Here is a 23,071-nt window from a genome sequence, read left to right on the forward strand (position 1 = left end):
CAGAGGGACAGAAGAAAAACAGGAACAGAGGACCGGCCGCCATGGCTCAAGCCTGTAATCCCTGCATTTTGGGAGGCTGAGGAGGGTGGATCACCTGAGGTCAGGAGTTTGAGACCACCCTGGCCAACATGGTGAAATCCCATCTCTACTAAAAAAAAAAAAAAAAATTAACCCGGCATGGTGGCAGGTAATCCCAGGTACTCCGGAGGCTGAGGCAGGAGAATTGCTTGAACCTGGGAGGCAGAGGTTGCAGTGAGCGGAGATCATGCCACCGCACTCCAGTCTTGTTGGTGACTGAGACTCCATCTCAAAAAAAAGAAAAAAGAGCAGGAACAGAGGAGTGGTGTGCAGGAGGAAACATACATTCAGGACACAGAATCAGGGGGCTCTGGACTTCCTTGGTATCCACTCTGACTCTCTCAGTTTCCTTTGTCAAGCTCCTGGCACTGAGGGACCTGCGTTTCCTCATCTGTAATGATGGTGCTGGTGTGTGTGAACCCTGATATTCTGAATTGCTAAGAATGCCAGGATTCCATAAAAACAACCTTTCCCGGGCTCCCTTCCAGACTGAAGGTATGCAGGAACTTAGGACTACTTAAGGTCCATCATTCACTTGGGACCAGCCCCCTTCCCATTTTACAGACTGGTCAAGTGAGGCCAGAGGATGAAAAGGATTTCCCAACAGTTCCAGAGGAAATCAGGGTGGAGCTAAAACAGGGATTTATTTATTTTATTTTATTTTTTGAGATGGAGTCTCGCTCTGCTGCCCAGGTTGGAGTGCAGTGGCATGATCTTGGCTCACTGCAAGCTCCGCCTCCCGGGTTCACGCCATTCGCCTGCCTCAGCCTCCCGAATAGCTGGGACTACAGGTGCCCACCACCAAGCCCGGCTAATTTTTTGTATTTTTAGTAGAGATGGAGTTTCACCATGTTAGCCAGAATGGTCTCGATCTCCTGACCTCGTGATTCACCCTCCTCGGCCTCCCAGAGTGCTGGGATTACAGGCATGAGCCACTGCGCCCGGCCTTTTTTGTTTTTGTTTTTGAGATGGAGTCTGGCTCTGTTGCCCAGGCTAGAGTGCGGTGTCGGGATCTCAGCTCACTAAACAAGCTCCGCCTCCCGGGTTCAAGTGATTCTCCTGCCTCAGCCTCTGGAGTAGTTGGGATTATTGGTTCGCACCACCACGCCTGGCTAATTTTTGTGTTTTCAGTATAGATGGGATTTTAATATGTTGGCCAGGCTGGTTTTGAACTCCTGATCTTAATCGGTCCACCTGCCTCGGCCTCCCAAAGTGTTGGGATTACAGGCGTGAGCCACCACGCCTGGCCTAGTGCTTAATTAATTTTATTGAATGAATGCAAATGAGCATTTGGAGGGAAGGAGTAGTGTGCAGGTTTTCATCTGATTCTTTTTTTTTTTTTTTTTTTTTGAGACGGAGTCTCGCTCTGTCCCCCAAGCTGGAGTGCAGTGGCGCGATCTCGGCTCACTGCAAGCTCCGCCTTCCGGGTTCACGCCATTCTCCTGCCTCAGCCTCCCGAGTAGCTGGGACTACAGGCGCCCGCCACCGCACCCGGCTAATTTCTTCTATTTTTAGTAGAGACGGGGTTTCACCGTGGTCTCGATCTCCTGACCTTGTGATCCGCCCGCCTCGGCCTCCCAAAGTGCTGGGATTACAGGCGTGAGCCACCGCGCCCGGCCTCATCTGATTCTTCAAGGAGACTGTTCAAAAAGTTTCTGGGGCAGGCCATGGTGGCTCGCATCTGTAATCCTAGCACTATGGGACGCCAATGCAAGAGGATTGCTTGAAGCCGGGAGTTTGCGACTAGCCTCCAGAGGCTCCAGAGACCTCCAGAGGCTCCAGAGGCTGAGACAGGAGAATCACTTGATCCCAGGAGGTGGAGGCTGCAGTGAGCCGAGATCGTGCCAATGCACTCCAGCCTGGGTGACAGAGCGAAACTGTCTCAAAACAAAACAAAAAAAATTGGCCAGGCACGGTGGCTCACGCCTGTAATCCCAGCACTTTGGGAGGCTGAGGTAGGTGTATCACCTGAGGTCGGGAGTTTGAGACCAGTCTGGCCAACATGGAGAAACCCGGTCTCTACCAAAAATACAAAATTAGCAGAGTGTGGTGGTACATGTCTGTAATCCCAGCTACTGGAGAGTCTGAGGCAGGAGAATTGCTTGAACCCGGGAGGCGGAGGTTGCGGTGGGCCGAGATTGTGCCATTGCACTCCAGCCTGGGTGACAAGAGTGAAACTCAGTCTCAAAAATATGTATATATATATTCTCGCCCCAACATCTCCATTCCAGTAGCTTTATGGCAGTGGGATAGGGTGGGAAGACTACTAGGCCTCCCAGATCCCAGGCCTCCCTCTCTTCTCTAGCCCTCCAGCACTCCAACACCAAAGCCTGGATTTCCCCCATCTCTGTGCTCGCTCCACCCCAGAAAAATCATTGAGTGCACTTTTTCCCCCTATTCCTCTCCTCCTTCTTCCTTTCTCTGAGAAGGGTTCCCGGGAACGTCTTCTGGGAACCTCTGTGGAGGGAGGGGAGGGCACGGGAGGGGGGAGGGTAGGAGGGTTGTGGGTGGATCTTCACACCTCAGGAGTCTGTTTACACACCCGTGAGGAGGAAAGGGAGAGGAGACCTTCTCTGAAGGGCGAGGCCTGTTCAGAGCTGGGTGCTTCTTCCTGCCCTCCAGCCTAGTTACGGAACAGTGGCCATTCCTGGTGACCCCTGAGACTAGGGGAGGGAGGGCAGCCTTGGCCACCCTGGGGCGTGGGAATACAAGCAGAGATGGGGAGGGGAGAGGGAGCCCAAGTTGGCTCCAGCGCTGACTCACCAGCCATGCGACCTTGGACTGGTTGCCTGGCCTCTCTGGTGACCGCCCTAGACCAGGGCCTGGGATCCTTCCTGGAAATTATTCCTGCTCAGACCCCCCAGTCCCCCTTTTCCCGGAATGGGAGAGGTACTCATGTTTCATCATCCCGCTGGCCCCTGTGCTGCTTCCATGAGAGGATTCCTTCACAATAAATCCAAGGCTGGGCATGGGGGCTGAAGCCTGTAATCCCAGCACTTTGAGAGGCTGAGGTGGGAGGATCACTTGAGGCCAGGATTTCAAGACCAGCCTGGCCAACATGGCAAAACCCCGTCTCTACTAAAAATACAAAAATTAGCCGGGCATGGTGGTGCGCACCTGTAATCCCAGCCACTCAGGAAGCTGAGGCACAAGAGTTGCCTGATCCCAGGAGGCGGAGGTTGCAGTGAGCCGAGATCCTGACACTGTACTCCAGCCTGGTGACAGAGCGAGATTCTGTTTCAAAATAAATAAATAAACGAACAAAAATAAAACTCCAAAAGCTGATCACTGCTCCTTGTTAAATCCACCTGGCCCAACTGACAGCACATTCCTCTCGGACTCCTGCAGTCACCTCCTCACTGGGCTCCCGGCTTCTATCCTTGTCTCCCATATTCCTTTTTCATTTTGAGACAGGGTCTTGCTCTGTCGCCCAGGCTGGAGTGTAGTGGTGCAATCACTGCTCATCGCAGCCTCCACCTCCTGGCTCAAGTGATCCTCCCATTTCAGCCTCCCAAGTAGCTGGGACTATAGACACACACCACCATGCCCGGCTAATTTTTAAATTTTTTGTAGAAACTGGGTCTCCCTATGTTGCCCAGGCTGGTCCCAAACTCCTGGCCTCAAGCAATCTTCCTGCCTCAGCCTCCCAAAGTGCTGGGATTACAGGCTTGAGCCACCATGCCCAGCCAACCTCCCATATTCTACTCCCTACTCAACAGCCCATGGGATACGGTTAATAAAGTCAAATCACCTTCATCCTCTACTGAGAACCCCCTCATAGCTCCCATTTATCTCAGATTAAAAGGCAGAGTCCTCACTGGGACTTACATGGCGCCACACGACCTGCTGTCCCCTTTCCTGTCTCATTTCCACTTTCCTGTTGTCCTCCCCACCTCCGCTGCAGCCACACTGCCATACCTGCTATCTTTCAAATTCAGACAGTCTATCATTATTATTTGAGATGGAGTTTTGCTCTTGTTGCTTAGGCTGGAGTACAGGGGCACAATCTCAGCTCACTGCAACCTCTGCCTCCTGGGTTCTAGCGATTCTCCTGCCTCAGCCTCCTGAGTAGCTGGGATTACAGGCACCCACCACCATGCTCAGTTAATTTTTTATTTTTGTATTTTAGTAGAGACAAGGTTTCACTATGTTGACCAGATGGTCTCAAACTCCTGACCTCAGGTAATCCGCCAGCCTTGGCCCTCAAAGTGCTGGGATTATAGGCGTAAGCCACCATGTCCAGCCGAAAATTCAGACACTCTCTAACCCCAGGGCCCTTGCACCTGCAGTTCCCTCTGCCTGAAATGCTCTTCCCACGACAGCCACAGGGCTGAGTGCTGCACATCCTTCAAGTCTTTGCTGGAAAGCCACCGCAACAAGCCCTCCTCTGCCCTCCTTATTTAGATCAGACTCTAAGTCATCCTCTGTCCCCTCAACTGGCCTTACACAGAAAAATGTCCCCTTCACATTTAGCAATTCCAAACATTACATATTTTTTATTTACTTGTGTATGGTGAGCCCTGTGAAGGCAAGGCCAGGCTGCCTCAGTCATTGCTGTATCCCAGCCCCACCCAGCACAGTGTGCTACATAAACCTCTGTTGAATGAATGAATAAATACGCAGCCGGGTGCAGTGACTCACGCTTGTAATCCCAGCACTTTGGGAGGCCGAGGCAGGTGGATCATGAGGTCAGGAGATCGAGACCATCCTGGCTAACATGGTGAAACCACGTCTCTACTAAAAATACAAAAAAATTAGCCGGGCGTGGTGGCGGGCACCTGTAGTCCCAGCTACTCGGGAGGCTGAGGCAGGAGAATGGTGTGAACCTGGGAGGCGGTGCTTGCAGTGAGCTGAGATCGCACCACTGCACTCCAGCCTGGGCGACAGAGCGAGACTCCGTCTCAAAAAATAAAATAAAATAAAATAAAATAAATACCCTTTTCTCTTGTCCCAAACCTTCTTCCCAAACCTTCCTGCATCACTCCTCCAGGCAGTCTGCCCTGATTGCCCTTCACTTGAGTTCTGACATTCTCCCTCTTCATCCCCAGTCCTGACTTGGAGATCGCTGTTTATCCAGAAACTTAGAATTGCTGTCTTACGTTCTCTCCCCTGTATGACCAGGGGCTTTACAAACATAATGATTCTATATCCTCTGTATTTCTCCTTCCACTTTCTCCCTGAGTCACAGACTTTTATCCACTTGTTGGAAAAAAAAAAATCTAACCTACTCTATTTGTCTTTATTTTCTGGAAACCAAATGTTTGACTTAATTTATCTGGCCAGACATGGTGGCTCACATCTCTAATCCAAGCACTTTGGGAGGCCGAGGCAGGAGGATCTCTTGAGCCCAGGAGTTCAAGATCAGCCTGGGAAACATAGTGAGACTCCGTCTCTACAAAAAGTACAAAAATTAGTCAGGCATGGTGGTGCACATTTGTGGTCCCAGCTACTCGGGAGGCTGATGTGGATCTCTGGAGCCCAGGAGGTGGAAGCTGCAGTGAGCCACGATTGCACTACTGCACTCCAGCCTGGGTGACACAGCGATACCCTGTCTCTAAAAAAAAATTTACTCATCTCCTCCTCCAGGAGGCCTTCCACAACTGCCAAACTGTGATGGCATCTGGGAGCACAAAAGTTGACCAGCGACACACCAACCTCACTCTTCCTAAGTTCTTGTATTCTTATATTAACATAGCCCTTTTTCCATACAATTTGCATACACCAGACCAGGAGAGAAGGGACTGTGGGATGAGAGGGGAAAACTGGGGGTTCTGTGCCACACGGGGTTCACTGTGCTGGTGGCAGCATCTTCAGCTGCACCTGGTCCCCCTGGGAGGGCGGAGTGGCCGCCCAGCCGCCAGTCATGGCCTTGACTGTGCTGTTCCTCTTGGAGGTGAGTGGGGTCTCCAGGGTGAGTGAGGCGTTGGCCATCTCCTGGGGCTTGTCGCTGGCCAGAAAGCGGAGCAGGTTGTGCAGAGCCTTGGCCACGTCGCTGCGGGCACCCTCGTTGACCAGGCAGTAGAGGATGGGGTCCGCCACACAGTTGAGGCTGGTGAAAGCCAGTGAGCTGTGGTATGCAGAAAAGACGCGCTCCTCGAAGCCGCAGTCCCAGGGACGGCCCAGGTAGATGGCGCTGCGGGACAGCAAGAGCACGTGATAGGGCGCAAAGCAGACCAGCACGATGGCGATGAGGCTGAGGGCCAGCCGCTTGATCTTGGCCTTCTCCTGGCGCTCGGTGGACACGCTGCCTCGCACGGCACGCAGGATGCCCCGGTACGACAGCAGCATGAGCGCCCACGGGAAGAGGAAACCCACGAAGACTCGATAGAGGTTCATCCAGGCCACCCAGCCTTCCATGGGGAACTTCTCAAAGCAGAAGGTGTGATTGTAGCGGTCTCGGAAGAGCTCGTCATGGAACAGGGGCGCCGAGTTGGCGCCCAGCTCGGTGGCCCAGACCACGGAGCTCACGGCCACGGCGGTCTTGACGCGGCGCAGGCGGGCGAAGCGGAGTGGGTGGGCCACGGCCAGGTAACGGTCCACCGAGATGCAGCATAGGAAGGCGATGCTGATGTAGATGTTGGTGTAGAAGATGAACCCGAAGAGCTTGCAGGACCCGGGGCCGTGGATCCAGTTGTCATGGTGCAGGAAGTAGTCCACCCACAGCGGCAGGGTGCAGATGTACAGCAGGTCGGCGATGCTGAGGTTCATCAGGTAGACGCCCAGCTCGTTGCGCTGTTGCACCTGGCGGTAGGCCGCCCACAGAGCCAGGCAGTTGGTGGGCAGCCCCACGCCGATGACGAAGATGTAGAGGGATGGCGGAAACAGGTGGTCCACAAGTGAGTCCACGTGGCAGCCCTCCCACGTGTGGTTGCCCATGGTGGGCACTTCGGCTTCTGGGACGCTTCCCCTGGCCCACGGGGGCTGTGGGGCCACGGGGAGCGGGAGGCCATGGGGCCCCCTGAGCCCCTTCCTTGGAGGCTCAGGGGAACATGGTGGGATGTAGTCTACAGGGAAGAGGTCGGGTAGGCTGGGCTGGGCTGGGAAGGGCAGAGCTTGAGAGGGAAAAGTTGGAGGAGGGATGGAGTTACGACAGGAAGGAAGTCTGGAGGATGATGAGATTAATAAAGAGATTTGTCAAGGAGGTTATGTATAGAGTTAATCAGGGTGTCAATGAGGGAGTATAGGGGTGACACAAAAATTGGTCTCGGGGAGTGTTTATGGAGGGGACGAAAGCATCACTGGGCAACGGTGAGAAGGAGATGTTTGCAGGGCAGTTAGGAAGTATGTGTAGCCATACTGAAGTAATAATGGCTGGGGGATGTTCTAGAAGACACAGGAAATACATGAGACAGTGTTGAGATAGGACACAGGGCAGTTAGGGAGTGTCGGAAAGTCCAGGCAATGCGGATGGGAGTGCTGGCATTTCCTAGGACCCCAGAAAGAAACAGAGATAAGGTCACTAGTAAGGAGAACGTTCTGGAAAAGGAGGTGTCTGGCACAGGGTGGACAAAGACAAAAGGCTCAGTCTGGGGACTGCAGGAAGGAGTCTTAGGAAACAGGAAGCAGGTGAGTAAGGTCTAGATCAGAGATGAGTTTGGGGACAGAAGGGAAATTTGAATGGGGGCAGGGGAGGGACTCCAGATTGGTCCTGGTGGGGGCTGAGAGACTGGGATGAAGTCAGTTCACCGCTGACTTTGCAGTGCCTGTTGGGAGAGAGGACAACAGTGAGGGAGTCACGGACACTCTGACCTTCTTCTCCCCACACTCCTCACCATAATTGCTGTGGACTGCAGAGAGTGGACACCCCAACAATGCCTACTTGAGCCCCACCCTAAGCAACCACTCTCTGAGAACACAGATTTGAGGTTTCAGGCATATTTTTCCCCTGATAGATGTTAGAATAAAGACTCAACTCAGGCCAGGCACAGTGGCTCACGCCTGTAATCTCAACACTTTGAGAGGCTGAGGTGGGAGGATCGCTTGAGCCTAGGAGTTCAAGACCAGCCTGGGTAACGCAGTGAGACCCAGTCTCTACAAAAAGGAAAAATAAAAATATTAGCCAGGTGTAGTGGTGCATACCTGTAGTCCCAGCTATTGAGGAGGCTGAGGTAGGAGGATCACTTGATCCCAGGGGATTCAGGCTATGTGAGCTATAATTGCACCACTGCACTCCAGCTTGGGCAACAGAATGAGACCCTTTCTCAAAAAAAACAAAAACAAACAAACAAAAAAGGCTGGGTGCAGTGGCTCACACCTGTAATCCCAGCACTTTGGGAGGCCGAGGCGGGTGGATCACGAGGTCAGGAGTTCAAGACCAGCCTGGCCAACATGATGAAACCCTGTCTCCACTAAAAATACAAAAGTTAGCCAGGTGTGGTTGTGTGTGCCTGTAATCCCAGCTACTGAGGAGGCTGAGGCAGAAGAACTGCTTGAAACCAAAAGGCGGAGGTTGCAGTGAGCCGAGATCACGCCACTGCACTCCAGCCTGGGCAAAAGAGTGAAACTTTCAAAAAAGGAAAAGAAAAAAAGAAAAAGAAAAAAGAAAGAAAGAGAAAAAAGGGAAAAAAAGTCCCAACTCAGATTTTAGCACTTTCTTGCAGAAGCCCTGTAAAACTGGCACAGGTATCACATCATGCTTCAGGAAATGCCAGACTAGTCTAACTCTATCATGTCACAGACAGAGAGAAGGGGCCCAGAGAGGCTGAGTCACCTCCCTAAGGATGCACAGCATGGAAGCAATAGGACCAGGGCTGGGGCCAGCCTCCCTCTCCTTACCCAGGAATCCCATTCTTGTCAACAAGGATAATAACAGCAAACGTCAATCGAGCCCTGCTACATAGCAGATCCCATTCCAGGCATTTTTACACGTATTATTTCTTTGTATTTATTTATTTTTTGAGACAGGGTCTTGCTCTTTTGTCCAGACTAGAATGCAATAGCATGATCACAGCCCACGGCAGCCTCGACCTCCTGGGCTCCTAGTGATCCTCCTGCCTCAGCCTCCCAAGTAGCTGGGAACACAGGCATGCACCACCATAGTATAGATGGAGGTCTTCCTGTGTTGCCCAGGCAGGCCTCGAACTCCTGAGCTCAAGAGATCCTCCCCTGTAATCCCAGCACTTTGGGAGGCCGAGGCGGGTGGATCATGAGGTCAAGAGATTGAAACCATCCTGGCCAAAATGGTGAAACCCTGTCTCTACTAAAAATACAAAAATTAGCTAAACGTGGTGGCACGCACCTGTAGTCCCAGCTACTCGGTAGGCTGAGGCAGAAGAATCGCTTGAACCTGGGAGGTGGAGGTTGCAGTGAGCCGAGATCACACCATTGCACTCCAGCCTGGGTGATAGAGTCAGACTCCATCTCAAAAAAAAAAAAAAAAAAAAAGAAAAGAAAAGAAAAGAGAGATCCTCCCACCTTGGCCTCCCAAAGTGCTGGGATTACAGCAGTGAGCCACCATGCCTGGCCGATTTATGGATATTACTTCACTGAAATTTTCAAGACTCCTATGAGGAAAGTAGTTGTTCTTCCTCTTTGACAAACTGAGGCACAGAGCTGTTCCGAGACCTGTCCAAGGTCCTGATGTCTAGAGTGCGGCCATCGCCGCTCTCAGTCCTCGTCTCCAGCCTGTGCTTCAGTTTCCACCCCAGAATAACTGGACTAGCCAGATACAGTGGCTCATGCCTGTAATCCCAGCACTTTGGGAGGCCAAGGCAGGAGGATCGTCTGAGGTCAGGAGTTCGAGACCAGCCTGGCCAACGTGGTGAAACCCTGTCTCTACTAAAAATACAAAAATTAGCTGGGCATGGTGGCACGTGCCTGTAATCCCAGCTACTCGGGATGCTGAGGCGAGAGGATTGCTTGAGCCCAGGAGGTAGAGGTTGCAGTGAGCTGAGATAGCACCACTGCACTCCAGCCTGGGAGACAAGAGACTCCGTCTCAAAAAAAAAAAAAAAAAAAAGGAAGAAGGCCTGGCACGGTGGCTCACGCCTGTAATCCCAGCCCTTTGGGAGGCCAAGGCAGGTGGATCACCTGAGGTCAGGAGTTCAGAACCAGCCTGAGCAACATGGAAACATGGAGAAGCCCTGTCTCTACTAAAAATACAAAATTAGCCAGGTGTGGTGGTGCACGCCTGTAATCCCAGCTACTTGGGAGGCTGAGGTGGGAGAATTGCTTGAACCTGGGAGGCAGAGGTTGCAGTGTGCTGAGATGGCGCCATTGCACTGCAGCCTGGGCAACAAAAGCAAACTCCATCTCACAAAAAAAAAAAAAAAAAAAAAAGAATAACTGGACAGAAAAGGGTCCTGGGCTGCCAGTGGGGACTGGGAACCAAAGCTGCAGAGGAGTAAGGGAATGGGGAGAGTCAGGAGTTGCTGGGAACAGTCAAGGTCAGGGTCAAGGTCAGGGAGCATGGGGAAGCCCTGGGGTTAGCGCCAGCAGTCTCCTCCCTTGGGGACCACTCCGTTCACTGTCTCTGCCCTTCCCCCCCCAATTTTCCTGAGTGAGAACCTTGAGCCTGCCACCCATTTTGTTCTGGGAAGATCTGCACACACAGGGTAAAGAATATTCATGGACCAAGCCCGTGTCATCAATCCCAGAGAGAAGCGGAGCCAAGTCCAGAGTTACAGGCAGCCACAGGAGCCATTCCATCCAGGAGTCTTTTGGTTTAGTTATTTTGGATGTGAAGCCTGTTTTTTTTTTTTTTTTTTTTTTTTCCAACAAGATCTTAACCAGAAACCAATCTAAAACAGTGAAAAGGGTGAGCTGCTAGCTGCTCTGGTGAAACGAGGTGGGGGTGGAGTGGCCACCTCTGAAGGATCCCCAGGATGCACTTTTTTTTTTTTTTTTTTTTTTTTGAGACAGAGTCTCGCTCTGTCACCCAGGCTGGAGTGCGGTGGCCGGATCTCAGCTCACTGCAAGCTCCGCCTCCCGGGTTCACGCCATTCTCCTGCCTCAGCCTCCCGAGTAGCTGGGACTATAGGCGCCCGCCACCTCGCCCGGCTAGTTTTTTGTATTTTTTAGTAGAGACGGGGTTTCACCGTGTTAGCCAGGATGGTCTCGATCTCCTGACCTCATGATCCGCCCGTCTCGGCCTCCCAAAGTGCTGGGATTACAGGCGTGAGCCACCGCGCCCGGCCAGGATGCACTTTTAAAACATTTTTTTTTTTTTTTTAGATGGAGTCTCGCTCAGTTGCCCAGGCTGGGGTGCAGTGGTGCGATCTCGGCTCACTGAAAGCTCCGCCTCCCGGGTTCACGCCATTCTCCTGCCTCAGCCTCCTGAGTAGCTGGGACTACAGGCGCCCGCCACCACGCCCGGCTAATTTTTTGTATTTTTAGTAGAGATGGGATTTCACCTTGTTAGCCAGGATGGTCTCGATCTCCTGACCTCGTGATCCGCCCACCTCGGCCTCCCAAAGTGCTGGGATTACAGGCGTGAGCCACCGCGCCCGGCCTTAAAACATTTTTAAAATGGAGTTTAAGGTGAAGTCTATTGACAGATGAGGAAACCGAGCCCCAGAGAGGGGAAGGAAGGAGGTCCATGGGAGCCTCCCAGATGCCAGAGCATCTTTCCATGGGAAAGTCCTCTCAGCTCCATCTCCCCAGTGCTTCCTGAATCTGTGTGCGTCTCTCTCAAACACCTGCCACTGTCCACTCTGCGTCAGTGTCAGCATCATCGCTCGCTGGGATCACTGCAGTAGCATTACCATTGCTTTTCTGGGCTACTACTCTGACTTCCTTCAAATCACTTCCCATATGGCAGCCAGAAAGATCTTTTCTTTTTTTTTTTTTTGAGACGAAGTTTCGCTCTTGTCACCCGGGCTGGAGTGCAATGGCCTGATCTTGGCTCACCGCAACCTCTGCCTCCCGGGTTCAAGGGCTTCTCCTGCCCCTTCCTCCAGACTAGCTGGGATTACAGGCATGAGCCATCATGCTGAGTTAATTTTGTATTTTTAGTATAGACAGGGTTTCTCCATGTTGGTCAGGCTGGTCTCCAACTCCCAACTCAGGTAATCCGCCCGTGTTGGCCTCCCAAAGTGCTGGGATTACAGGCGTGAGCCACCGCACCCAGCCAAGATCTTTCTAACATGAAAATCAGTTCTTTTTTTTTTTTTTTTTTTGAGACAGGGTCTCACTCTGTCATGCAGTGTTGCAATCTTCACTCATTGCAGTCTTGACCTCATGGGCTCAAGCGGTCCTCCCACCTCAGGCTCTTAAGTAGCTGGGACTACAGGTGTGTGCCACCACACCTGGCTAATTTTTCTTTTTTTCTTTTTTTTTTTTTTTGAGACGGAGTCTCGCTCTGTAGCCCAGGCTGGAGTGCAGTGGCCGGATCTCAGCTCACTGCAAGCTCTGCCTCCCGGGTTCACGCCATTCTCCGGCCTCAGCCTCCCGAGTAGCTGGGACTACAGGCGCCCGCCACCTCGCCCGGCTAGTTTTTTGTATTTTTTAGTAGAGACGGGGTTTCACCGTGTTATCCAGGATGGTCTCGATCTCCTGACCTCGTGATCCACCCGTCTCGGCCTCCCAAAGTGCTGGGATTACAGGCTTGAGCCACCGCGCCCGGCCTAATTTTTCTATTTTTTGTAGAGATGGGGTTTCCCCATGTTGCCCAAGCCAGTCTACAACTCCTGGGCTCAAATGATCTTCCTGCCTTGGCCTTCCGAAGTGCTGGGATTACAGGCATGAGCACCTGGCCTAGTTCTTGTTACTTCCCTGCTTGAAACCCTCCAGTGGCTTCTAAATGGACTTGCGGTAAAATCTAGCCTCCTCATCTGGAGTCACAAGGCTCTGTCTGACCTGCTGGGGCAGCCTAGCCAATCTCACCCACCTCTCCTTCCTGCCTCAGCAGGCTCAAGGCCACTGACCTTCTTTCCAGCCTCAAACCTTTGCACATTTACCATACTCTCCATCTGGAATGCTTTTTTTTTGGAGACAGAGTCTTCCTCTGTTGCCCAGGCTGGAGTGCAGTGGCACAATCTCGGCTCACTGCAACCTCTGCCACCTGGGTTCAAGTGATTCTCCTGCCTTGGCCTCCCGAGTAGCTGGGATTACAGGTGTGCACCACCATGCCCAGCTAATTTTTGTATTTTTAGTAGAGATGGAGTTTTACCATGTTAGCCAGGCTGGTCTCGAACTCCTGGCCTCGAGTGATCCACCCACCTTGGCCTCTCAAAGTGCTGGGATTATAGATGTGAGCCACTCCTCTTCCTTCAGATAGTCTGAGTAGCTCCTTTCCTTCCTTCACTTCCTCAGGAGTCCCTCTCCACTCAGTCCCCGAATCTCCCCTGCCCCAGGACCCTCTCCTCACATCACCTTGTGTCTTGTTTGTGTCTGACTGTCTAGAATATGTATTCCAGGAGGGCAGAGACTCTGTGTGTCTTGTTGACTGTTGTATCCCTAGCACCCAGGACAGGCCCAGCATACAGTAGGTGCTCAATAAATTACCAAGGTCATGGTCAGGAAGCACGGAGCCATTTGCCAATGGCAGAAACCATTCCAGAAGCTTTGTAGAGGCCAGAGGCATAGAGTAAAAACATATTCTCTGCCCATGAGGCTGCCCCACCCCACCCCAGGCTCAAACAAGGGCATGGGGGGAGGGGGAAGGGAGGGAGAGGAGTCGGTTCCCAGGGGAAGAGGTGGACAGGGGAGAGCTGGAAAGGGCAGGATCTATCCGCTTCTTAATTGACTTTGAAAGGTCAGGGCTGAGTCCTGCTCAGTAAGTCCTGCCCCCTGTGGGGTCCTCAGTGGCCGAGCTGCCTCCCTCGCCTCAGACTCCTGGGCAGAAGCTTGTGGGTCCTGTGGAGACGGAATGGGTGGGGGCGTACTCTGGGCTGGAACAGTGCAATCCAGTCCCTCCCTTCCATTAGAAACCTCCCACCCAGACCAAGTCACTCAAAATATCTCCCTCCCCTCTCCTCTGCCCTCTCTCTCCCCATCTCTCTGCCCCTAGTCTCTCCCTTCCTCCTGTGACATTTAAAGAATTACATCTCCAGGAGCCTCAGTTTCCCCTTCTGTAAAAGGGGGCACAGCCTTTATACTCATCACATCACAGACTGGAACGTCCTTGCAAGAATGCGATATCAGCTCCAAAACGTGCAGGATTTGAACAATTACTATTATTCCACCGGGACTAGGGGGTTGAGACAAGAAATGAACCAGTTCTTCATGGCAGGAGGCACCCACCGAGGGCTAGAAGTCCCCTTTGCCCCACTTTTTGTGACCCTCAGGGCTCTGCTGACCTAACTGGGGGACCCGGGCAGGAAACATTTCCGGCAGCCAGAGGAGGAAATACACTTCCCATTGCTAATTTCCTCGAGGGGGAACGAGTCTAGCTCTCACCACTCCTTCCTCCCACCCCTCCTCCCCAACCTGCTGGCATCTTGGGGATGGTGGACATGGGGGGAGGGGTGCCCAGACAGCCCTCTCTTCTTCCCCACGTGAGATCTGCTCAACGTGGAAACCCCAAAAGTCAGCATGGAACGTCAGACTCAGAGTGCCACAGTGCAGCCGACGTATATGTGACAGCTGCGGGTGCGAAGCTATTTTTGACCCCTTCCTGGTACAGATGGGGAAATCGAGGCCCGCAGTAGCAAGGCAGTTGTCTAAGTCACTTGATGTCTCAAGACTGGGCAAACCTCCTGTCGCTCTTAACTAAACAGCTTCCCTTCCCCTGAGGTTTTTCTCTTCACTCTCTGAACTTCTGTAATTTTTCTCAAGTCTTTCTCAGCATCTCTGGCCCCTCTGAGAACCTACTGGAAGGTATGACCTTCTCCCCACAAAGAAAGCAAGCGACCTTCCATCACCTGCTCCCCATAACCCCGTTCCCCTTCCAGGACCCTCTCTGGTTCTAAGTTCTGCCCCTTACTTAGGCTCTGTTGAGGGGGTGAACCCCCAAATCTCACAGTCCACAAGAAGCTCCCCTTGTCTGTCCCACAGGCCCCCACTTCTTGGGTCCCTGCTGGCCCCTTCCAGAGGGTTGGGGGGAAGATAAATATATCCAAGATTGGAGCGATAGTGGGATGGGAAAGACTAGGAAGACCCAGCCCCCCACTCCACTTTAGCAGCCTCGGCTGCTGCATCCTGCCAGCCACCCCAAAACCCAGCAAAGCTGAAAAACTTGGAGGATTTCAAGGACAAGAGGGTGAAGTGCTACAGCCCCCTGCATCCCCCAGCACCCCTCAGCTCACTCACCGGCCTTGTCCCCGATGCCACCAGGCTATCTCACCTCCCCCTTTTCCTCCTCTGTGGGCTCCTGCTCCCCCGCCTTCCCCCAGCAGCCCCAGGGGACGGGCCAGCTCCGGTCTGCTCATTAGGGACGAAATGTGATCACCGGTCCTCGCTCCCCACCTGGTGCCCTGGCGGCCGGCGGAAACCAGGGGGCAATCGGGCCACCCTAACCGCCCCACTGCACCTCAGTATCCCCGTTTCAACCTAGGGGGTCTCTGTGTCCCCCACGCCCACACTGCCCATTAGGGATACCAGTCCTTAGACTGCCTCTCTGACGTTCTAGGTCCCTACGGTTCTGCAATCTTCAGGTTCTATCCTTAGTTCACTTCGCAGTTGAATGTTCTATTATAACATTCTAGAGCATTACTCTTCTTTCATTCTATTTATTACATCGTGGCTTTGTAAGTACCTACCCTAAGTTTCCAATATTCTAGGAGTGTCACATTCCAAGATTCGAAAGTTCTATTGTTAGAACATGCTATGATTTTTTTAAGCATTCTATGACTTTCATAATCTATTATTAAACTGTCAGTGATTTTTATCTTTCCCCAGCAAACAGGAATACGTATTTCCCTTTTCTCTTTTACAGAAATGGGAACGTACACTAAATACAGTGAGCCCCACTTCCTTTTCTTTCCCCCCTTCTCTCGCCTGCTTTTGAACATTCCAGCAGCCTGATTTCTAAGATTGTGCAGAATTCTAAGAAACTATGGATTCACAGAGCGAAGAGAGGGGCATGTTAGTCACCACCTCCACCTGGCTCCTAAATTCTCACCACCTGGGGGTGACATGAGATATCCAGGCCTCCTCTCTACCCTTTCCCTAGTGGGCCTAGCCTCAGCCCTCCCCGCTCACACCAGCTGAGTTATTATTTGTCTAGACACAAACCAAATTATAGGCCCTGTCCCCGAGGGAACGGTGGGCTCCAGGCGGAGGGTCAGGAGACTGAAGCTGGAGTTAATCCCGGTTCCCCTCCACCTCCCTCCTTCTCTTCCCGAAACTCCACCCCTTCCACCCAAACCAACTCTTGCCCCTCTCCCTCCCCACCACCATGGTTTTGGAAATATTTTCTCTCCTCTGCTTCTAAAACCCTCTCTTCTGGATTCCAGCCATTTCTACTCACCCTGGCATCTCTCCCTCCTCATTGAGAAGACCTCTTTCCCCAAATTAATCCGGCTTAGTGGTAGAAGAAGCAGCCAGCTCTCTGGATTTGGGCTTCGGTTGAAAACTGGGGTCCCAACCCTCCAGCCTGGCACTGACTCACTGTGGGGACTTCTGCTCTTGGGCCTCAGTTTCTCCATCTATAAAATGGGGGTGGGGGGAGTTGGCCTAGGTGGCTCTGCAAACCCTTTCCAACTCTCAGCTGCCATCACTGAAATGTGCCAAGATTTCAACACTCCTCTTTTTGGATTGAAGGACTCCAGTATCCCCAGGACCTTTCATTGGAAGGATCTGGAATTTCCAGGCCTCCCCTCTGATCCTTCTTCCATCTAGGCCCTTCCATTAAAAGATATTCACGTTCAAGGTTCTTGATCATATGATTCCCAGGGTTCCAGGGGCCCCCATGGGTCTCTTATCCTCTTCAGCTGGGATTCCCCCAGAAAAGAAAATCTCCTCATCCTCACCCCAAACCTGAAGTCAAGTTCATCTACAGAGACAGATCTGGGGGCGGGTGCCCCCTTGGGGGGTTCAGGAGGAAGGGTGCTGATGATGGGCTCTGGAGGGGGCACTGGGGGGTGTGGCCCCATCTTCTCCACTTCTGCCCCAAACAAATTCCCCAATGCACATCCAGCCCGAGTGCGCACACCCACATCCCACAACCGATGCCTCCCAGACATTCTAGGGCTGTTCCTCAGCCTAGTTTGGGAGGAGGGGTTGTCCAGTTCCCCGGGGGGAGAGTGAGGCGGAAGCAGGAAAGAGTTAACGGTGACCCAGCCAAATCCTGGAAGAGAGGAAGTAGGCGAGGAAGTTCACCCCCCAGCCAGGAATTCCTGAAATTGGCGGGCGGGGTGGGTGCGACTTCAGGGGCAGTGGGGTGGCTCCGGGAAGAGGGCGCTGGGGTCAGGGTGTCACTTAGAGTCCTCCTGCCCCAGGTCACAAGCCTCCTGCCCTCTACTCCCAAGCAGCTTCCCAGCCCAGAGGAAAGTTCCGGGATGCGGAGGATTTGGAAGGAGAGAAGACAGAGCAGAAGGTGCCAAAACAGGGTTATAAGAGACGGAGAGACAGAGACAGGGCAATAGAGAGAGACGGAGAGACATGAAGGGAGAGAGCAAAGAGATACACAGAGACAGGGAGAGATGGAGATAGAGGCAGAGACATCCACAGAGGTCCCACAACAGATGGGGGAGAGGCAGAGGCAGGGACAGAGGAAGGTGGGACCCAGAAACAGAGAGACAGAGACAGACGGAGACAGACGGAGACCGGAGACGCAGAGATCAAGAAACTGACAGAGACATCCAGAGACACAGAAAGAAAGACAAGTCCAGAGGCAGAGGGACCACAGACACTGAGACATCAGGCGGGAGTTGGAGACAGACGCAGAGCCAGGGAGAGCAACAGAGGGGGCGGGCGCCGAGACGCCGCGGGAGACTGAGGCAGCCCCAGAAGGGGCGGGGAGGAGCGGTCCCGCCAAGAGCAGGGCAACCTAGTGAGACCTCGCAGCATCGCGGGGGCCGGGGAGGGCCCGGCACTCACCTGCGCGCGGCGACTGGACGGGGCGGGCGGCGGCACCTCTCTCGGCTGCGTCCGGGTCTCCGGTCTGAATGACGGCGCGGGGACCCAGCGGATGCCCCCGCGGGGCAGAACAGCGGCTACTCCTCCCGGCCCCCGGGCCTGAGCCGTCAGCTGAGGCCCCGCCCCGGCCAGGCCCGCCCCCATTAACCCCACCACTGCCGCTGCCCCTTAACCCCTTTCAGACTTCACCCCACTCAACACCTCCAGCCCCGGGTGAGGCTCATCTGCTGCTGGAACACCCACTAGTCCTTCCAAGTCCCCAGCTGGAAGGTCCCCTCTCTCGAACCACACACCCCCAACTTTATCAGGCCCTCAGCTATGGGAAGAGGAGGCCCCCCGCTACTGACCTTCCCTGAGTTGAGCCATTTCCTCCCGTAGAGACCCCAGGCCTCAGTCATTCATCTTCTGGCCGTTAACCTTCTGCATCTTCCGCCGGTAGGAGGGGGAGAACAAAGGGTTCTGTTAGGTCCCCAACTCCAAAGTCAGGGCCACCCCTAGAAGGAGCTCTGGGGTTGCACTTCCAGCCTGCCTCTTGGTCAGACCTTAGGCTAGTGACATCTCCGTGCCCCAGTTTCCTCTTTGAAACAAGGTGGTCACTCATGGTGCCTGCTTGCTTCCTTCCTTCTTTGCTTTGCTTTGCTTTGCTTTTTTCTTTCTTTTCTTTCTTTTGAGAGGGAGTCATGCTCTGTTGCCCAGACTGGAGTGCAGTGGCACAATCTTGTCTCACTGCAATCTCCACCTCCCAGGTTCAAGCAATTCTCCTGCCTTGGCCTCCCAAGTAGCTGGGATTACAGGTGTGCACCACCATGCCCGGCTAATTTTTGTATTTTTAATAGAGATGGGGTTTCACCATGTTGGCCAGGCTGGTCTCGAACTCCTAAGCTCAAGCTTTCTGCCCACCTCAGCCTCCAAAAAGTGTTGGGATTACAGGTGTGAGCCACCGTGCCCGACGTCTTTTTTTCTTTTGCCCAGTCTGGAATGCAATGGCACTATCATGGTTCCCTGCAGCCTCAACCTTCCAGGCTCAAATCCTCCTACCTCAGCCTCCTGAGTTGCTGGGACCACAGGCATGCGCCACCACAGCTGGCCAATTTTTAAACAATTTTTTTCTACAGACAGGGGTCTCACTATGTCTAGGCTGGTCTCAAACTCCTGGGCTCAAGCCATCCTCCTGCTTTGGCCTCCCAAATGCTGGGATTATAAGACTGAGCCACCGAGGCCGGTCATCATGGTCCTTTTCTCTTGGGGGTTTCATTTCATTGTGTCAGTGCTATCAAGGCTGTAAAATACGCCAACCAAACCTCAACACTCCCCATCTTTCTCTGCCTTACTTTCCCCCTACCCTTTGGGGAAGGTGACATTCTCCGTTTCCCTTATTTTTTTCTAGTTGTCTGCCTTCCTACCAGGAGGAGTGTCATTTTTGTGTCTGGCTTGTTTACTGTTGCATGTCTGTTGCCTACAAGACAGCTGGGCAGGTGATAGGTGTGAAATACATTGTTTTCGGGCTGGGTGCGGTGGCTCACGCCTGTAATCCCAGCACTTTGGGAGGCCAAGGCAGGCAAATCACGAGGTCAGGAGATCGAGACCATCCTGGCTAACACAGTGAAACCCCGTCTCTACTAAAAATACAAAAAAATTAGCTGGGCGTGGTGGCGGGCACCTGTAGTCCCAGCTACTCCGGAGGCCGAGGCAGGAGAATGGCATAAACCCGGGAGGTGGAGCTTGCAGTGAGCTGAAATCGCGCCGCTGCACTCCAGCCTGGGCAACAGAGCAAGACTCCATCTCAAAGAAAAAAAAGAAAAAAATACACTGTTTTCAGGGAGTGAACAAATGAATGATAAGTGCTCCTAAAACATTAGCTTATTTTTATTTTTGACTTTACATCTTTCATAAACTAATCATGAGAATTCATTATTGGTTAAGGGACCTCAGATAGACGTGGCATTCAACACTAAAAAATGATAGCTGTCAGGTTTGATTTTTTTTTTTTTTTTTTTTTTTGAGACAGAGTCTTGCTGTGCCCAGGCTGGAGTGCAAGGACATGATCTCAGCTCACTGCAACCTCCTCCTCCCGGGTACAGGTGATTCTCCTGTCTCAGCCTCTTGTAGCTGGGAATATCAGCATGAACCACCACACCCAGCAATTTTTTTTTTTTTTTTTTTTTTTTTTTTTTTTTTTTTTTAGTAGAGACAGGGTTTCACCATGTTGACCAGGTTGGTCTCAAACTCCTGACCTCAGGTGATCTGCCCACCTCGACCTCCCAAAGTGCTGGAATTACAGGCATGAGCCATGGTGCCCAGCTTGTTTTTTGTTTTTTTGAGACAGAGTCTTGCTCTGTCCCCCAGGCTGGAGTGCCATTGTACCATCACGGCTCACTGCAACCTCCACCTCCCAGGTTCAAGTGATTATCCTGCCTCAGCCTCCCGAGTAGCTGGGACTACAGGTGCGTACCATCACACCTGGCTAATTTTTGTGTTTTTAGTAGAGACAGGTTTTCACCATGTTGGCCAGTTTGGTCTCGAACTCCTGACCTCAAGTGATCAGCATGCCTTGGCCTCCCAAAGTGCTGGGATTACAGGCATGAGCCATCGTGCCTGGCTCTTTTTTGTTTATTTTTAAATTAAAATTAAAATGTAGGCCAGGTATGGTGGTTCATGCCTGTAATCCCATCACTTTAGGAGGCCAAGGCAGGGGGATCATTTGAAGCCAGGAGTTTGAGATCAACCTGGGCAACATAGCAAGACTCTGTCTCTACAGAAAAAAAATTTATTTTAACTAGCCAGCTGGGTGGTGGTGCGTGCCTGTGGTCCCAGCTACTGCGAAGGCCAAGGTGGGAGGATCACCTGAGCCCAGGAGGCAGAGATTGCAGTAAGCCAAGATCACACCACTGCACTACAGCCTGGGAAACAGAGAGGGAAAAAGGGGCAGTCAAGCTCTGTGGCTCATGCTTGTAATCCCAGCACTTTGGGAGGCCGAGGTGGGAGGATCACTTGATCCCAGGAGTTTGAGACCAGCCTGAACAACAAAGTGAGACCCCCATCTCTACAAAAAAAAAAAAAATTACAAATTAACCGTGATTAAAAAATAAATGTAATTAAAAATTACATTTAATTAACAATTAGTCTCAAAAAATTTAATTAAAATGTTCAGATCTTAAGGGAACAGTATAAGGAATCCTGAAAATTGAATATACCATGTAATTAAACACCCAAATCAAGACTCAGGATATTGGCCAGGTGCGGTGGCTCACATCTGTAATCCCAGCACTTTGGGAGGCTGAGGTGGGCAGATCACTTGAGTTGAGGAGTTCAAACCAGACTGGCCAACATGGCAAAACCCCATCTCTAGTAGAAATACAAAAATTAGTTGGGTGTGGTGGTGGATGCCGGTAATCCCAGGTACTTGGGAGGCTGAGGCAGGAGAATTGCTTGAACCCAGGAGGTGGAGGTTGCAGTGAGCCAAGATCGTGCCATTGCACTTCAGCCTGGGCAACAGAGTGAGAATGACTCAAAAAATAATAATAATAAAAAGATAAATTCTGAATGCTCATTGGTGGGCTTAGGGTCCCCTTCTCTCTCTGGCTTACCCTAAATTTATGCTTGATCAGGGTCTTGATCAGGGTCCTGGAGGGAAGCAAGTGGCCAGTCCCGAGTTTAACTGGGAGCGTTTATGGGCAGTTTATGGAGGGATGGGCAGAGTGGAGAAAGCCACAAAGGATGGGGCGGCACCAGGGGACCAGCCGAAGTGGGCACGAAGCCATCGCCAGCCTAGGGCAGAAGGGACAGGGAGGGAGTCTATTACCGTCTCCAGGGACTGCTCGAGTTCCCAGAGGAGCTGCGGCTCAGAGGAGGGGAACCACAGCCACTGTGAGTGCAGGATGCAGGGAGGGGCCCAGGAAGCAAATATCCTGACCTCTCTCCACCGACCCTGCGGATAGAGTTTGCACACGGCAGTCTCCCAGGGCCCCGAGCTAGGGAAGGAAGGCTGAGAGTGACCCTGGGGTGGAGGAGGGTCACGTGGAGAATCACCAGCACTTTTCCAGCAGAACTTTCTTGGTGCATTTTTCCATGTAGGTCCAAGTCTGGCCACCAGGGGTCGAAAGAGCACCCGGATTCCCAATGAACGGGCCGCTTTCGCAGCGCTGGGCCACTTTCCCAGAACCTGGGCAATGAAAGGTAGGTAGTGAAGGGATGAAAGGTAGGGAGTGAAGGGAGGAGGAGAAGAGGCTTTGACCCAAGAGCAGCAGAAAACTGTCTTCTAGACCTAAGGGTGATAGGATAAGGCTAGTGCAAACTCCATCCACGGGGTCGGTGGAGAGAGGTCAGGGTACATTCACTTCCTGGGCCCCTTACTGCTTCCCTTAGTCCCACAGTGGCCGTGGCCCCTTCCTCTGAACCACAGCTCCTCTGGGAACTCTGCCTGTCCCTGGAGATGGGTAACAAACTCCCTCCCTGTCCCTTCTGCCCTAAGGGTTGTGATGGCTTGGGTCTCACTGGGGCTGGTATCCTATCTCCAGCATAGGTCTGGTCACTGCTGGCTGAATGGGAGTTCCGCAGTGGACAAGTTCAGAAAGGGAGGGTTCAAATGGCTGGTGCATAAGACAATGTGACTGTAGAGGGTGCTGGCTTTTAAAAAAGTGAAGGATCAGCCCGGGTATGGTGGCTCATACCTGTATTCCCAGCACTCTGGGAGGCTAAGGCGGGCAGATCACCTGAGGTCAGTTCGAGACCGACCTGGCCAACATGGTGAAAACTCTTTATTAAAAAATACAGGCCGGGCGCGGTGGCTCGCGCTTGTAATCCCAGCATTTTGGGAGGCCGAGGTGGGCAGATCACGAGGTCAGGAGATCGAGACCATCTTGACTAACACAGTGAAACCTCGTCTAAAAATACAAAAAAAAAAAAAAAAATTAGCTGGGCATGGTGGCAGTCGCCTGTAGTCTCAGCTACTTGGGAGGTTGAGGCAGGAGAATGGCGTGAACCCAGGAAGCGGACCTTGCAGAGAGCCGAGATCACGCCACTGCACTCCAGCCTG

At 52.5% G+C, this 23,071-nt stretch overlaps 1 protein-coding gene across 3 annotated transcripts; it reads right to left on the minus strand.

The window, feature by feature from the left end:
- Positions 1-1,997: 1,997 nt before the first annotated feature.
- Positions 1,998-18,094, minus strand: LOC105478553 (G protein-coupled receptor 4). 3 transcript variants are annotated; one of them, XM_011735976.3, is made up of 2 exons: positions 17,998-18,094; positions 1,998-7,781 (listed from the first exon to the last, which is right to left on the minus strand). In XM_011735976.3, the coding sequence occupies exon 2, from the start codon at positions 6,952-6,954 to the stop codon at positions 5,866-5,868; it is 1,089 nt and encodes a 362-aa protein (XP_011734278.1). In that variant the 5' UTR covers positions 6,955-7,781; positions 17,998-18,094; the 3' UTR covers positions 1,998-5,865. The 3 variants fall into 3 exon arrangements, 2 of the variants coding, with proteins under 2 accessions (XP_011734278.1, XP_011734279.1); XM_011735977.2 differs by lacking the exon at positions 17,998-18,094 and adding an exon at positions 15,268-15,312; XR_003017347.2 differs by lacking the exon at positions 1,998-7,781 and adding an exon at positions 16,349-16,604.
- Positions 18,095-23,071: the final 4,977 nt, after the last annotated feature.

Source organism: Macaca nemestrina, chromosome 20, assembly GCF_043159975.1.
Source record: "Macaca nemestrina isolate mMacNem1 chromosome 20, mMacNem.hap1, whole genome shotgun sequence".
NCBI classification, from domain to species: domain Eukaryota; kingdom Metazoa; phylum Chordata; class Mammalia; order Primates; family Cercopithecidae; genus Macaca; species Macaca nemestrina.

Excerpts from the sequence above, each read along its gene's own strand:
- LOC105478553 (XM_011735976.3), bottom strand. The coding sequence starts at position 6,954 with ATGGGCAACCACACGTGGGAGGGCTGCCACGTGGACTCACTTGTGGAC.